Source organism: Leptidea sinapis, chromosome 28 (assembly GCF_905404315.1).
Source record: "Leptidea sinapis chromosome 28, ilLepSina1.1, whole genome shotgun sequence".
NCBI lineage: Eukaryota > Metazoa > Arthropoda > Insecta > Lepidoptera > Pieridae > Leptidea > Leptidea sinapis.
In genome coordinates this window covers 2630144-2648375 of record NC_066292.1, presented here as the reverse complement: position 1 = coordinate 2648375, position 18232 = coordinate 2630144, and the positions used below count along the sequence as shown (strand labels likewise).

General features: G+C 32.9%; 2 protein-coding genes across 7 annotated transcripts in view; both read right to left on the bottom strand.

The window, feature by feature from the left end:
- LOC126973164 (actin-binding Rho-activating protein-like) overlaps nucleotides 1-7286 on the bottom strand; it is a 40218-nt gene extending 32932 nt beyond the window's left edge. Inside the window, exon 1 of the mRNA XM_050820374.1 lies at nucleotides 7149-7286. Coding sequence (XP_050676331.1) covers nucleotides 7149-7205 — 57 coding nt within the window. The 5' untranslated portion in view covers nucleotides 7206-7286. The remainder of the gene's footprint in view (nucleotides 1-7148) is intronic.
- Nucleotides 7287-10339: 3053 nt separating this feature from the next.
- LOC126973158 (protein unc-13 homolog A) overlaps nucleotides 10340-18232 on the bottom strand; it is a 116118-nt gene continuing 108225 nt past the window's right edge. For all 6 annotated transcript variants that reach the window (XM_050820363.1, XM_050820364.1, XM_050820365.1 and 3 more), the window contains one exon: nucleotides 10340-18229. In XM_050820363.1, the coding sequence (XP_050676320.1) occupies nucleotides 18017-18229 (213 nt within the window). In that variant the 3' untranslated portion in view covers nucleotides 10340-18016. The remainder of the gene's footprint in view (nucleotides 18230-18232) is intronic.

Genomic DNA, 18232 nt, shown 5'->3' with positions numbered 1-18232 from the left:
TATTCCCTCTCGGAGCGCAATTTGTTTCCGAAGCGGTAGTAGCATCTAGTATATTAAAAATGACACCAAAAAGAATTATTGTAGAGGAATCAATTTTGAGAAAATAAATGCCTTTTATGCCTTTTTAGCTGTTTTATTACATTATATTTCATTAGGTTTTTGCGTAAAAATTATATTGCTATTAGTTTACATTCAACATGTCCGCACATTCGTAATCTTTGCAGGATATCGCTTTCAGACGTTTTCGTTCGTAGCAGCGTTGCCTAGCCCAGGGATTCTTAGCACCCCCTGTCTCCGCCTGTGGCCGCTGAGGATTGGGGCCGAGGCCTTTTGATGTCAGTCATGTTTGCCTTTCGGGGGGTTTTGCTATAATCTCGACGCTACCTTGGCATTGAAATATGAATTAATCTTTATACCAATGTCTAGGTTGACTAAGATAAATAACTGACTAAAACAAATGTAAAGTAATTTATAAATGTACGCTATTTTTATACGTCTATTTATTAGGCCGTTCTGATCATTATCGCGTGATCCCGGGATTTTTAATTCGAGTCGAAATAGATACGTACCATCAATTTAAATGTGACAAATATATCACCGACATTTGGCATCGTGCCAGTCTTATTCGTAACAAAGAAATACCTCTGATAACATCTAGTAGACAAAAGTATTCTATTGTCTACTACAGAAAACATCTTATAATGTGGTCTGCTAACGTGAATAAATTTCATGGCATTTTAAACAATTTCATTACTTCTAATTTTTATGTTAATGTTCTAAATTTAAAATTTAGAAACATTGATTTTTTTCCGCAATTTCTTATATTTTTTTAGGTTAGTTTTAAATTACAATAATTAATGGAGTTTGTTGTTATAAGGTTGCTCACTTCTGGGATTAATGCGGGACTCGAACCCATACCTCTCGGCTTCCGTTCGATCTTTCTTATCAACTGAGCCAACCGTCCGAGTGACGCATGGATCGTAAATCTGGGTAGGTGTTCTTCAACTCTTAGGTAGTGATTGCATTTACAGGATCTACTTTCCAGTTGATTACCTGCTCACCACCGATTATTGCATTTTAGGAAATTGTCTTGAGATGTGGCTCTGTCAAATATAAACAATTTGTTATTTAAAGTGAGGAACTTTTTAATTATACAAATTAAATTAGTTACCAAATTTTATGAACGATGCGGGACTCGAAGTTGATAAGAGCGCTCGGACAAAACCTGAGAGGAGTGGGTTCACATCCCGTATCGTAAATAATTTTTATAAAACAAAACAGAGCTGTAGACACAAAGTGCTGTGGCAGTCGTATATCTGTATATAGGTATACCAACACATTCTCTGTCGAATACCATAATAGATAAGGGTGGCGTGCTGTTCGAACCAAAATGGCTGTTAATGCTTTTAAGGTAAGAATTGACCAAGAGCCTATAAAGAAATTTATTATTATTTATATATATAGCCTATAGGATGCGCAACATATTTTAATTTTGGCCAGATAATAGGTTTATTTTCGATGAACCCTTTTCTCAACGATAAAGTATTAATAATATTAATTTTAATAAACTGGAAATCTTAATTAAATATACCTTAGTAGTCAATGACATCTGCTTCAAACTAATCTCAATTGAAATCACAAAAATCTAAATAAAATTTCATTATGGTATCGTTATTATGGTACGTTCATTCACTTCTTAAAGATTGGAAACTTTGAACCTGAAAAGAGTTATTTATTAAAAAAAGATACGAGACAAAAGCCTTTAGGTCTGTCTTTAAGTGTGTGTAATTGACTTTGAGCAACTGGTTTGTTTTGTATATGATAAGAAGTGGCAAGACGATCAAGACAGAAAAGAAATAGCACTCCGAAGTATTAAAAATATATCATCAAAGATCTGAAGGAGTTTATTGAAACAAAAAAAATAACTACAATAATTTAAAACTATCATTTCGGAGAAGTGTACCAAGATCACTGGCAGCATTTCCGCATCGGATAGCTAGGCTGATCCGTTGACCGAAATAGCTTCCAGTAGCCCTTTTGAGGCGCGTAGACAGTACATTTGTACATTCTCCGCGCCTCTGGGCCAAGGGTCTTGACGCCAATGGCAAAAAGATGTAAGACTCACTGAGACCGAAATATTTGCGACTTTGCTCTCTTTGGCAGTTGAAGCAGCAGCCCCAGCGCCAACTGACTTAACCTGGACCCCAGAAGGTGCCAGAGTATCGACGCAAGTTGGGTCGCAAATATATAAACAGAGATATTGTGATGCGCAGTAATTAATATATATATGTCGTGAATTAGGGAATCAAACACCGAAACGAATAAGACGCCACGTTGACAGATTAATGTGGGCTCTATTAGCGTCAAAGTGTCAAGAATTCTTCGCCGCCTCCTATCCGCAGTTCCGTCGTGACCGGACGGGATTACGTATTATTTACATCCTCTTTGCACGATTCATGCAATTGGATCAAAATATTGGCTTCAAATAAATAAAATATATATCTCGAGTGCCCGTTATAATAATCACTATATTACCTACTTATTTATATTTTTATGGTCATCTTTCATTGCAAATATCAAGTTTCCTTAGTAAAATGTTCGCTTTATTTTTAATGTAACAGAAATTAATTACAGCCAACGTACATTCATTTAGTGTCTCTAAATACATTTTAATTATTACAATTATTTTGAATTGTTGATTTACAACAATTACGATTAAAGTAAAATCTAATTTTGTCAAAACCTGGCTGAGTTTAATATGATTAAAGTTTTCATGATACACAAAACAATCATTTTTTTCATTTGGGTTCGATGGCTAGACATGCAAATGAACCCGTATCTACCAACGGGGTCTCTAATTGAAAAATATGAAATTCAATATTTTTATTTACAAATGCTTTTTATTAGTTCACACAAAATTACTGAAAGTAATTAAAAACACGAATACACTTTTTAATGAAAAAGGAGGACAAACGAGCGTACGGGTCACCTGGTTCTAAGTGATCACCGCCGTCTACATCCTCTTGCAACACCAGAGGAATCACAGGAGCGTTCATGGCCTTTAAGGAAGGTGTACGCGCTTTTTTTGAAGGTAGCCATTCCACAGCTTTGTAGTACTTACGTAATCATTTTTGGCCTTGCCCTCCGGATTACCGCAGAGTTAGCAATCGCTCGAGATTTCGAAACCCAGTATTTCGATTCTAGGCGAGACTTTAAGGAAGGTGTAGTCGAAGAGCGGTGATACGACAAATTAGGTTTTTTTTAGTAATAAACGCACAAACCCTTTCAAAAGAGGACCCGAAAGAAGACACAAGTTTCTCCCCTCTTAAATAAACTACCCGTGTCTTATTAAATTGCTCAGACCGCCATCTTAGCCTAACTTATCCATCAAGTAAAATTTGATTTCCGTAAGTGCCCTTGACTACATTAACCTATTTCTCAATAACAACACTCTTATTTATTACATTAGCAACTTCTGTAGTGGGTACAAAGCGTTAAGTAGGTACAACTAAAACACACCAAAAGAAACTTACATTAGCCAATTAAGAACTATGTAGCGAGTTTGAACTTTGCTCGGGAAATTTGCATAAATCCATAGATCTCTGTAGACTTGTTTCGTATAACAACACGTCTTCGTTTATAGATTTTGGGTCAGTTTGAGAATAAACTTGTAATTCATTATATTGCGGCGTCTTATTTTTGTAAAGGGCCGAATATTCCACTTCTATTTTTAAATAAGCTTAACTAAAATCTATAATAATATTTTATTCTATAAACTTTGCCTACCACTCCGTCTAAGAAATAAATAATTTGTTATATCTTTCTCGGCATGTTAATATAAGATACAACGCAATAATATGTCTGTGTTTGTTCATTAGTATGAAAATTAACGCCATTGTTTAGTCTCTGTTCATTGGGATGAGAGGTAAATGAAATGAAATGACATGAGATTTACCATACACGGGCCATGGTTATGTCAGAAAATAATATAATTTATAATTCAAGTAACATTTTAACATTTAGTTTACCAGTGGGAGGCTGCTCCTTTGCGCAGAATGAATTAATAAACCAGTAATGTGTAAACATTATTGTGTTTCGGTTGGAAGGGCACGGTAGCTAGTGAAATTGTATATAAAAAACAATTTGGTACGTAAAATAAAGGTGCTTCATATCCCAAGATTTTTTTATTCTAAATGTAGGTACTTTATATTATTGAAATAATAAAATCGATCGCTAGTAATCGAATTATAATCGATTAAGCATGGCATCTTCATAGTACATTTAAAAAGATCGATTTTTGTTGGAATGTTATATATCTTTAACCAATTAAAATCGAATCGAAACGACTCGTCATGTGGTGGGTCTATGGTTTCATTCAGTGTCATTTTTGGCGTTCTAAATATAAAAAGTTCAAGTGCACGCTAGAGAGATTCACTAACTTCATGGTGTTGGAAAATTGAGCGCATCCGAAACAAATTCACTCATATTTTTTCCCCAGCGTGCCATAAGAAGATTTACTTTAAATTTCTTGTCTAGGAACTAGCATAATATTATGAATATTCTATTAATATATTCTTTGTTTATTTGTATTATGAGTAACGTTAGAACAATTCAGTACCATGACCTTCTGATATGTTCCAACGAGTGTTTACTGTGCTATGTGTATTCAGTTATATTAATATATGAATATTTTATATAGGCAGCCTTGTATTAAATTATACTTTCGCAATGAAAGGTCGTGTTATTATTATCGATATAGTGAGCATGTTAAGTCAATAGGTTGAGTTGTTTGAAATAATAGGACCAAGTTCAATTTCTGGTATGTGATGTTAAAGTCTTCATAATTAAAATGAAATCTATTTATTATACGCTTTATTTTAGCTTAAAATGTACGTTTTTATGTCATAATAATATTATAATAATAACAGCCTTCTATTCAGAATCTTATCTCTTCTCTGCAATAAAGAAGAAATTATGAAGAATATACAGAGCTTTAAGAAAAATTTTATATTGGAGGACTACACAAAGTAAAAAAAGAAAAGAAAACCTTTACAACCAAAACTGCATGAAGAACTAAAAAAAAAGGGAAAATTGCTTATTTAAAGCATGACGAACTAATCGTTAAAGAACCTAATACTGTCAAAAGGAAAAGGTCTCTAAAACTCAACCTAAAAACATCAAAAGAGTTCTATTAAATATAACAGAACGAACGATGTAAAAACACCAAGCGATAATTACATAACTATCAACACCTCATTCAAAAAATAATAGTAATTAAAAGTCGGTAAATGGGAAACTCAGTGTTACTGGTAGACGCAGTGTAGGTAGACCCCCCCACAAGGCTATTAGGTCAAGATTGCCGGAATACGTTGGATGAAGGCAGCGAAGTCCTGGAGATCTTTGGGGGTGGCCTTTCTTCAATCTTCCCACTGACAATGAAATCAGTAATCGTATTTAATTTTTGGTTTGAGAAATATTCTAAGTTATAGACTCATAATTGTATTCAGATTAAACTCGTTTATGCAAAATCAAACTCCATGTATCATCTACCGTTTGCATCACTCCAGCTTGTAAATAAAATCTGATTAACAGTCACATTTGACATGTTTCCATAACTATTGTAAACTAAAAACGTCGGTGGGTTGCATAGAGCCCGGTTCGATCCTAGCCCGCCATGTACCAATGTGCTTGCGACTGTCGAATTCATATGTACATACTATTTTATTTGATTAACGGAAGTGTTATACATTTAAATAAAATACTTTTAAAGTAGTAAAACGCGAGTAATTATATCTGTGTTTTTACATTCGATTTTTGCGTAAAAGTTACGTTTTTATTATTATTTTAGCTAACCCGACGTTTCAAGACGTTTCCAGATCTCGTTTTCAAGGGGACTGTCTTGCAATAAAAAATAAAATTTCAAAGTGTAATCGCGTACCAACTGTGCTTACGCTACGCAACAGCCAGTATTAGAAGTTCTGCCATGGCCATGATCCGTTTATCCGTACAAAATATACTTTTATAAGTATTCGTTGACTTCAAAAATGTACTGGACGCGCCATTATTGGTTATAACACGGCGTGTACGATCATTAGTAGACCAGAAATAAAACTACATACAATATATATTGATACTCAGTTAAGCTTATAAAAATACAACGAAACAGAATTATACACGTTTATATTGTAAGCTTTGTTTATGGTGTGTATGATCCCTAAAGTTTTATCTTTCGTACATTTTATTACATTATTATAATTTGTTGAGTTTTGTGGTATGCGAATCAAAGATTTTTTCAATACTAGTGATTTAAGATAGGTTGCTAAATCTTTGATTTTTTTTGATTAACGCGAGTGTAACACATTAAAATAAAATACTTTTTATAGGATTAAAATGTGTATAATTGTTACTGCACTTATTTTATAATTTATTAATTTAACCCGATGTTTCGTGACCTTTGCAGGACTACGTTGGGGAACTTAAGTTTGACGCATTTGCGTTTGCTATTAAGGTACCTAATGTAAAATTACAAGCGTTTTAATCATATAAAACTATTTTATTTATATAGATTATATTATCGACTAGTTGACCCGACAGACGTTGTTCTAAAAAAAATAATGGTTCAAATAAAATAATTCTTCAAATAAAATAATAGTTTTTATTAATTTGTCAATAATATTTCATATCATTAAGAATTGTTTTGTAAAATATGCACCCTGTTGTTTTATTGAAATTGTTTCACAGCAGAACTGTCAAACCGTGCGCCAATAAATTCTCTCATAGAAAATATGTCCATACAAAACAAATATCGGACGACGGGGGACACATCAAAGGAAAAACAAAATTGTTGTTTTTATTTAATTTCGAACACTTTCATTCTATTCTATTCACATTTTAAACCTTCCCTGGACTTCCACGAATAATTCAAGACCAAAATTAGCAAAATCGGTCCAGCCGTTCTCGAGTTTTTGCGAGACTAACGAACAGCAATTCATTTTTGTATATATAGATTATTGTTAAGAAATAAATTTGAATATGTAACATAAAAATTGTATATATTGAAATTATTAATTACTTGTTAATTAACAATTTCTAATGTTATTAAGATTAGCCGGTATTAAGGCACACAATTAAATTATTAGAAGCCTTACCCGCCCTCGGCGTTTGATTGGATCATCGCCCGGTATTGTAAGGAAGTTACCACTCATTGTCACGAATTAAATCTCACTCACAAAACGTGTACACACTCGGACGATCGAACTTGTTATGCTCCGAGGAATTCATGAATGAATGACGTTTTTAAATAGCCCTGCTGACCTGAGCTTTGTGACGTCATAGTAGCGTAGCACGTAAAGTGAATTAATAGATTTCCTGATCAGCTGGCTTTCTACTGTTTATGATTCACTATTCAATAGGATTTAAGAACGGGAATTAGCTTTAGTTAGTTTTTAGTTTTGCAAATCTTTAGAAAAAGAAACTAATAAGTATATATTGTGAGTAGCTTTTCATTTTAATTTTTTATAACTCTCGACACTTTTTTTAAACGTCATCTCGAATCAGTTGAGCCGTTGTTTAATTTTTAACTTGTTGCCTAGCCTAAAAAAAGAATCCCTGAACGTTTCACATCAACAACTAAACGGAAAATTGTCATATCCTAGTAAAAATGCCTAAATATGAGTACCGAATCGCGATACGGTGTGACTGAGGATGTCGGGGACGGGAGGGGGCGCCGCCTCCTTTCATTCTCCGTCGAGTCGCAGAGCTGAATCACTATATGAAAAATATTGTTACACTGTACTACCACTGTGCCACCTTTCATAAAACGACAATTCGTTAAAATTTACTTACTTACCAAATTAATTAAATTCGAAAATAAAGGGCTTACTTCCTATCACTGATATCACTGAACAGGAAAAATCTATGCATACTTACCAGGATGCAAAATGTGCCCACTGTCGCCAAAACAGACACCTTACTGTGGTCGGAATTGAAAAAGATAAAACTTGCAGATTTTGCCTTGAGGCTGATGATTGCGGTACACTAATGCATAAGCGTAACATCATCCTTGGCAACTACTTCCTGGTCCCTGGTTTGTATTACTCGCGTCACGAAGATACTGCGGTTCGTAAAGGTGGCTGTTCTTGACGAATTTTTGAGTACACACAAACACCTGCAAAGAAATTCAAAGGTTGTTTGTGAAGTTGATGAACTTGTTCACTAGGCTTAAAAGGGCCTCAAGGAAGGTCGTTATCACAAATCACAATATAGTAGACATCGAGTTGTAGAAATGGCCCATGATTTCCGTGAAGTTATACTGCTACTAAATTGATGATAATAGGCTTAACAATCGAATGAATTCTATTGCAATAATTGCATTCAATGACACCACCCAAGCTTAATTATTAGAATCCATAAAGAATAGGAATTTTCGAATTAACAAAAACATTTTGTGGCATGTACATTTGTACATGGGGCACACTAAAAGTTTTGCACTTCTAGCTAATCGGAACTATTTGAATTTCGAATGATATATTTTTTGAAACATTGCAACCTTCTTAGTTATATAAAAAAAGCAATTGGCGGGAAATCATATGTCAATTGTTTTTTATCACACATCAAAGTTCTACGTACGCAACGTAAATGAAATTAAGTTGAAAAGATTTTAGAGCGATGCTTTTTTTATGATTGCAAAATTTCGCTCTCTCCGCAAGACTGTGCCGTTCATCTTCAAAATGCTTTTGGGAGAGAAGCACCTTGTTTGAGCACCGTCATGCGATGGTTTGCTGAATTTGAGAGAGGTCGAGTTTCTTTACATGACGATTTTCGTGAAAGGCGGCTTTCAACTGCCGCCAAAGAAAATAATGTGGCTACTGTTAAGCGGCTAATTGGAGAATACCCGTGGATTACCTATGAGACAATTCGAGAACTATTGGGGATTGGTATGAGCCAAATTCAGAAAATTTTACACGAAGAATTGGATGTTCGGAAACTTTGATGTCGTTCAGAACAACAGAAGCGGGCTCGCGTGGAATGGTGCTCACAGATGCTAATGAAGTTCAACCACGGACATTCTAATGCTGTTTAAGACATTGTCACAGGACACGAAATGTGGATTTATTGTTTTGGAACAGCAATCTTGTGAATGAGTGTTTGAAAATAAGAACAGGCCAACAAAAGTGAGGCAGGCTGGAAACGTTGGTAAAAAAATGATTGCATTTTTTTTCTCAGCTTCGGATGCCATCTGCACAATTCCACTTGACGATCAAAAGAGTGTTAATGCCGAGTGGTTTTCTACCATTTGTTTACCCAGGGTGTTAAAAAAAGTTCGCGAAAGACGACCAAAAAGCCGCGTGTTCCTACATCATGACAACGCTTCTTCACACACGGCCAACAAAACTAAGTCATTTTTAGCTTCCGACAACTTGTCATCCATCCTACACATAGCCCCGACCTAGCACCCCCAAAATCAAAGATTTGATGAGAGTTTTCACTTTTACCAATTCTGAAGTGAAAGCCAGTGGTAGCGTTCAATCAGCACGTAGAAAACATGCCTTCAGATCTGTGGTCCTCCTGTTTTAAAAAATTGTTCGATCGCATGAACTAATTGTTTCAAATGTCCTTTACATTTGAAAAGCAATAAACATAATATTTTGGTTATAACATGTTGTTTTTTTAAGTTACGAAATTTTTTAGTGTGACTGTATACTAGATTTTTATACTTGTAATTACCATGTGATTCGGGAGTCACGGGCTATTTTATTTGCAGAAAATAGAAAGTAAATTCTGAACAGTTTGCACTGCTACACACTGCACAGTTAGTTGTAATGCTACTAAACAGTCAAGAAATATAGTATTATAATAATTTAATTTGTACCAAAATTTCTAGGCGATGCCGGACTCGAACCCGTGCCTCTCGGATTGTGTCCGAGCGCTCTCTCCAAGTGAGCCAACCGTCCGAGTGACACATCCAACGTAAATCTTGGTATGTCTTGTCCAACTCTATGCTCTATCTTCAGAATCTACTTTACAATTGATAACTTTCTCAACCCCAATAATTACATATTATTAGGAAATTGACTTGAGATGTCGCTCTTTCAAATATAAGCAGTTTTTTTTGTTTACATTCCCATTGAGTACCACATCGTTTATAAATTTTGGTACAAATTAAATTTGTATGAGTATTTAATCCCAAAAGTGACGGATATCACTTAAAAAAACAAATATAGCATTTACAACCAAGATAACATCCAAGCTTCAGCCTGGAACTTACCCGTGAGGTAGACCCTGATATATTCAATAAATTCTACCCATTTACTATCAGGAGGCAAATAAAACAAAAACATTATATTTGAAATACGGATATTTACTTTTTTTTTCATAAAAATTCTAAATTCAATAATGTGTTTAAACATGTAACATATACATAAATGCATTTATACAAAGATATATGCAATGTTAGTGATATTTTAATACTAGAATTGGAGCGTAACCGACTTACAATGAATGATGCTTGGAACACCACAATTTACACTAAAATACCAAGTATTGTCAATACCTATTGATACGTATGAATTATCGAAAGATTTGTCCACACCAAATTATAATTATTTATAAATTCAGATTACAAAAGGTTTTTAGGTCGATTATGAAGTGCTTATTTTCAGTAGCACAGTCGTTTATGTTATAAAAAAATATGGGATGCACTACGGGAGTGCCGGTAGAAGTAAAAACTTGAACATTAACGTTGTGCATTTTTGAATATTTTGGAATGGTTAGAGAAGAATATCGCACACGAATTGCTTTATTTATCAGAATACTAGTACTAGCATTTATGTGCTTAAATACAATATTAATTTATTGCGCTATAGTACAAAAATTACAATTTATATTACATAAAAAAATTAACACTTCAGAACTATTATAATTATTTTATATTAAAAAGTTTATCACTCATAAAAATCAACTTTCATCCATAATTTCAAAGACTCTTCATTACCAGCATCATCATCACCAATCTCTAAACTTAATAGGTTTGTGGTAGCTAAGTAAGAAACAAAAAAAAAAAATTAAACAAAACCTCGCGGTGTTTCGGCTTCGCAATCACAATGATTCAACCACTGGTCCAATGATCATATGACCATTTAGTTGAAATAACCGAATTATAATTAGTTAGAAGTATAAATTGTTCATCCATTATTTCAACGACTGTCTTACGGATTTTCGATCAGGCCACGTGTCCTGTCGCGAGTTAATATTTTATACTCATCCCAAGAAAAGTGCTCAACGCCGCTAGAGAAGTTTTTACTTCAATAATTTATCAAGCAGCAACTAATGGAAGAATAAGCAGAAAAATATCTAGTGGTTCTCCCTCAGGCTTCTTGTACACGAAGCTAGAGTCGCACCGGCGCTGAATCGCATGTGTGAGTCGTCGAATAAATATCGCGAATGGTTCACACCATCGCCGCACAGAACCGTTAAGGCAAAAGTTAAAAATAATATATCAATATCGAATATTTATTTTTAATCTTCTAACAGGTCGCTATTTAGCTATTAAACATTAACTTTAGCTTTTATCGGCGAAGGTAGGATGGTTACGGTTAACAGTTAAAGTTATAACGTCATCTAAAATTTGTCAAATAGTGGAACACATTTTTTGCTTAACCGGTACTTTAATATGTTTGTTATTGCTAAAGTTAGTTTATGCAAACCAGCCTCAGTTTAGGATGGTCCAAATTATACCATTTCATAAGAAATAAATATTGAAATAGAATAGTTATGAGTTATTTATTAATAGTAACATTTCAGTTTCTCTAGGAATGCTTTACTGAACACAGATCGTGTACTAATTAACTCGTTATTAATAATGATGATGCGGGGAGATATTCGTTATAATAATGCGATTAAGCGTCGGTGCGGTTTTCGTAGCATGTACAAGAAGCTTATTTAACACCTTCATACGATAGGCGAGTCTCCCAAATGTAGATTCAGTCACAAAGGATGAAATCTCACCACATTCTCAAGGAATGCATCTCCACACAATAACTAGAAGTATATGCAAATTCATTACAATTTTTCGTATGTGGCATAAGAAGACAAAGATCATTAAAACCTCACCCTAAAAGACAACATCAACTTCAACCCAACACCAAAAAAAAAACATTTTATATTAATATATATTAATATTAAATACATAGGTGATATAATATAATATATTTACTTATTAATATTAAGCGTTATTATGTACGAATATTATTGCTGTATTTGGTGTTTTATATCATCACTTCTATTAGATAATCTTTATGTAAATATTAAATATCTATATTATGTTATTGGATATTTATTTAACTTATTAATGTACAATTATATTTTATGTAAATATTTATATTTTACCATGTAATATGGAATATATTAGAATTATAAATTTTTACGAATGTATTTGGGCATTGGAAGTATAAAATAGACATAAATTTGATGTGGATAAAACTTTAACGTCAATAACATATCGCAATGTGCGTACTTTGATTCAAATTAATACATCAAACTACGATGAAAGATAATCAATTTATTATGAATTATGACAAATTAAAATCCATTTCGGTAACCGCAACTTTGATCGAAAGCTGTAGGTAATTTTCGTAAATGTGACGGTCTATTTCTGTAAATATTTCATAATTCCACAAATTATAGTTCTATTCCATTGAATCCTTATAAAAACAAAGATTAAAGTGATTAATCAATCATCGAAGCGATTTAAGCGCTTTGAAATTTTATAAATAACTGAAGTGCCAATGGAAATTGTACCACATTAACCCAGCTCCATATGCTATTCAGCTGAACAGAATCAATAGTCAGTTAGTGACCTATAATATTTAATCAAGTTATAAGCCATTCAATAATTTAAAAAAAATACTTCAAAATAAATCACAAAGTAAATAATAAACCTATCCAGAAATATATTTAAAAACGAGATACTAAAAAAGTTGTTTAAAAATTTAAAAGAAGAAATGTAAAGTAAAAATGGATATTTAAATAAACAAATATTTACTTAATACAGGTATAATATAATTCATAGAAATAACATAAGTGTTTAATACAAAATCTTTATGCATTTGTCACGCAAAATGATCGAAATTTATGTGTAAGTTTTACATCGAAGTATTTGAAAAGTAATACATAAGCTGGGTTATATTCAATAAACTTGAATAAAAAAGCAGTTTAGAAATAATAAAACTTCATGTTTAAAATCCCTTAAATTAATCTAACATTGTGTAAGAAAAATGACAAAAATAAAATACAATTCAAACAATCAGTTGCACCGCACCAACTTTATGACGAGTAGTTATTAAAATATAATAAACTATTATTTATTTTGAACTAGAAAAATCACATGCTATCTACAGATATGTAACCCATGATAAATGCTATAATAATAGTATGAAAATCTAAGTTCCGTGGAAGTGAGATGTGCTGTTGTATGTATTTGTAACATCGCTCAGGTTATTGTGAAATTTTTGGTTATTTAAATGGGACAAATACAGAAAATTTACAAAAATGATAACTAAGGATTGAAAATGGAAAATTGTGGCTTAAATCTTGGTTATCAGCTTTGTACTAAAGGACATATACAAATACATTTAAATAAAATGAAATACTGATACATTTTTGGTATTTCAATGAGACAAAAATAGAAAGTACTGTAACAATAAGACTGAAGTTGTGAAAATAGAAAAAACCGGTTCAAAAGCAATTGTCTTAGCTATAATTAGTGGGCCTCATCAATCACACTAATTACGTACTTTAGCGCTGTGAAGATGTCTTCTCTCATTTGCTGTGCAATTTCTATTTCTGTTTAATATGATTCACAGTCCCGAGAATACTAGTTGACGTCTCAATTTTAATGCATCCGGGTTTATCACGTTCGAGGAATTTAGTTTTATTATTATTATTATTTTAAATATTAATGAGATTCTTTTAAGATTTGGTGATCACTCCCATCCTTAAAACAGATAAGATACATCTGCTTATTAAGTTTATTTATCATCACAATGGAGAAATGTTACAAAAAAATTTGAAAAACATGAAATTAGGTATGTCATATTATAGACATACTTCTAGTATAAAGACTAATATTCCTGATATCGCGCGAGTTGAATGCAGTCGGGGCCTGAGGTAAAGAGCGGGTGCATCTCCCCCCGCTGTCCGCACGCTTCACCTCGCGCACCTGCAGTGTAGTGATGTGCCGTATTCGTTAGTTATCTTAGTCTTACCGTGCTATCGTGTTAATACTGAAGTTGCGATCCCGAGTATTTTTTTTTTTATTTTAATAATGGCTGATCCGAGTCCATCCGGTTCCATTCCAAAATAAACGAGTTTTTATTCACTGCCAAGCACGAGAAATGTCGAAAAATGTTTAGGACATATTGTGTGTTGAAGAAAGGGCAGAACAAAAATTTGAGATTTCATTATTAGGTTAAAATGATGAAAAAAAAAAAATAATAATTTTTAAAGCATTGCTTATATTGATCGAAACACTCATGATTATGGACATAATTACATGTTAACAGCACTATCATACGTGATTTGTTTTTGTGTGATTTTAATTATTTGATTTTTTTTGATTTGTTTGATTTTAATTTTACCTGTGTGATATTAATTATTTATTATTATGAAATTAAGTGTATGACGGAACTTAAGCCATTGTTAATTAATGTTATGAGTTCAATTAACATTTTGATTTTGATTTAGTACTCCTGAACTCTCCATTTAAGTCGAGCATAATCTGAAGGTCCTGGTCCTGCTGGCGCAAGTAGAGGTGTTGTAACTTTCCATGAGACCACGGCTAGGGAAAGACGTTACGTCCACCATCGAACCAATATTTAAATAAATACTATTTTGTGGTTGTTCCCAGCAATTACCGGGATGTAGTACACCACAATACCATCAGAATTCTACCAGAAATGCATTATAATATAAAACATTCCAAAAAACCTAGTCAAATAAGAAATAAACATATCTAAGAACAATACTATTTATCGAATATGTTTAAATTTGTCCCATTACATTTTATTAAAAATATGAATTTCGTATACAATTAGAGGTAATATGTCGCACGCTGAGCGATGTCAAAATACATCCGAACTATATTTATTGTGATAAAACACTGTGATCTTAACCATTTCAAATGGACTGTATAACATAATATTCACAATAATACTAATTATATAACAAAACAATTTGAGCATAAAATGTCTAACATTACATTAAATATCTTAAACATTTTATATATTTTATAGAACAGGAAGAGAGGAAGCGGGGAGCCGATTTAGTGACGTCATTTCCGCTTTTCATTTTCTCTCGAGATTCTTTTCGACTCTTTCGACACTAGGACGTTTCACCTGTTGAATAACAATGCTGGATTCCATTAAGGGCATTGCATTAAACTTGAGGTACTGACTTCAACTCAAAGCCTTAATACGGCTATTATGAAGGCGGCATAATGCTTGGATATTTACACTCACAGTTGAAAAAAAAAATCATTATATATAAATATTACAGTACAGACTAATGCTCTTAGTAAACCACCTTAACGACATCGGTAAGTGCGTTAATAAAATGTCACATTTCAGAAGTAATTAAATAATCTTGGAAATAAATACATTAGCAAAGTTTATTTATATTTGTATATTTTTAGACTGTTTTAAGTAAATTATTTTTTATCAGACTAATATATCGCAATTGGGAAAAAAAGCTGATGTAAAAATTAGAAGGTCAGTTGCCAATTAAGATACATTAGTATAATATGATATTTCCACGCACTTGCCATGTTCCTCGAGAGTGTCGTACAGGTCCGATGTTAAGTACAAGAAACACTGCAAGCTAAGCTAACCTCGCTATGAAAATACAGCATGGTAACTGGGCGTTATCTTTATTTCAAACTTTAACCGTACGAAATAATTTTCCTTCCAACAATTTTGCCAGTTTATTGTCACCAAAGAAAATCATTCAGAATACTAAAAAAGATGACTGAACCTTTAAAATAAAGTACTAGATACATGAAAAAGTATGAATATTATGAATATTTTACAAATTTAAAAATATATATTAATTTGTAAAATCGAATCAATTGGATTTGCAACATTATTTTCACCAATTTTCAACCGTAACCCCAACAGTTCTCACATTATTTGCTATATATTGGTTACTAAAATAAGAATAATGAATAGTTCCGATTTAACTATCGACTGTGAAATGTGTGATGACAAAGAGATTTTACAAAAATGTTGGTCTGACTTGATATTAGCTTTATCGAGATTATAAAACTGCAGTTATAACTATCGACTCACACAAACCGTATCAACAAAATTTTCTACAACAGTTAATTATTTGAAAATATAAAATATATTCACGAAAATTTATTTATATCAAATTCAGCCGTTTTCCCAACCGATACTAACAAGAGAAGCGTAAGTAGGTATATTTCTTTCGAACGATTATTGTTGACCACAAAATCTGAGATATATCTCAGAGGTCGTAACCTCAATTGAATGATGCACGACCGACTAAAAAGATCATTTACCAATTTGGTAATTAATTTTGATTTTGTCGTTTTTACTTTACTTTAATTTCTTTGGAATGACGGTCATGCAAGTTTTGTACTAAAAGCGTGCAACGAACCTAAAGAAGTTTTTACTTCAAAAAATCACGATGCAAGTGAAATTTGTAACACAAGATTAGAAGCGACAACATTATAGTTTCAGCTTAGCTTGCAGTGTGGCTGTGTCTTTACGGTTATCTCTAGTACCGTCAACACCAATATATTTTATGCATATTACATAGTTATAATATTACAGATATCGTCCCGATACGAACAAATGAAGCGAAATATAACAGTTAACATGAATTCCGAAACAGTTTAATATAAATAACCACGACAATTATTATTTATGTAGGTATTAACAATATCACATTTTTCAATATACAAAAGGACGTAGGTTATTAACATTTAAACAGGTCAAGCGTAAATAATAGCGAATAATTGAATGCAATAACTTTATATATACACGTTGACCACATAATATAAGGTAGGTACTTGCAAAGGGCACAAAGTATATAAAAGATGGTAATATATTAATGTATAACAAATAATATTACCTATACTATAAAACACCTTTCACTAAAGAACACATCTAAATTCTTTACACATCTTGTCGCTCACACATAGATAGTTCCAATAATCCCAAAGCATCGAACCAAATCATAGGAAATAATTTACATAAGGCGATACTATATTTAACTGTACACATAATATATTAGACGATTAATTAGATAAATAATGTTTGATTTAATTATTAAAGATAATGTAATGCGTTCGTATTAACGACATTTGGTCCATAAACAGATTATTAGTACATAAATGTCCATCCTAATTTAGTTATTCAGCAAAATTTGATATAACAACGACAATGTAGGCTAGTATGATTCTCAATAAACTACGTTGATACAATTAATCTTAAAAGTCTCTTAACGCACACAATATTTGAAACGTTCCGTAGATATGGTAATAAAATTTCTATTAAAAAATTACTAAGTAACGATTCAACTCTTACTATGTTTATTAAGGTAAAGACAACTTTAGAAACGATGGCAAAATTGAATGTATTGCACCTATTATGTTATTGTATCATAGAAATGGTTTTAGAACGAGAATACAATATCGCTGAATCACTAAAGGTTGGCGGACGAAGCGTCCGGCCGTATGGTCAGTCTTTTTTGCTAAAAATTACGAATTTGTGCAAAATATTCCTACAAGTCGCGTAACGTTATATTTACAAAATGTAGCCTTGAGTCAACGAGGCTTTCAAAAACCAAACGAGCACTGACCTTCGCTGGCCGGAGCGCTTCGATCGAATCATCGTCCATTAAGTAGTTCCATTACGAAACGTTAACTATTATCACATCACAACCGGCAGTTCCAGTCGCTTTCGTTTTGGAAGAGACACTAGGGAGAGTCTTACAAACTTCACGAGGGTCCTTGAGGTCCTGCTTGAGGTGCCGCTTGAGGTCCCGTTTGAGGTCCTGCTTGAGGTGCTTCGCTGCGCATTTCTGATTTCAACTTCACAAACTCTCGGGCAACTTCATCGCTGTGCCTTTGTGAAAGAATTCGCAATATTGTCCAACCAGTCTCATCCATTTTCACTCGAGTCCCAAGAGAAAGCCAGTTCGCGGATGAGCCCTG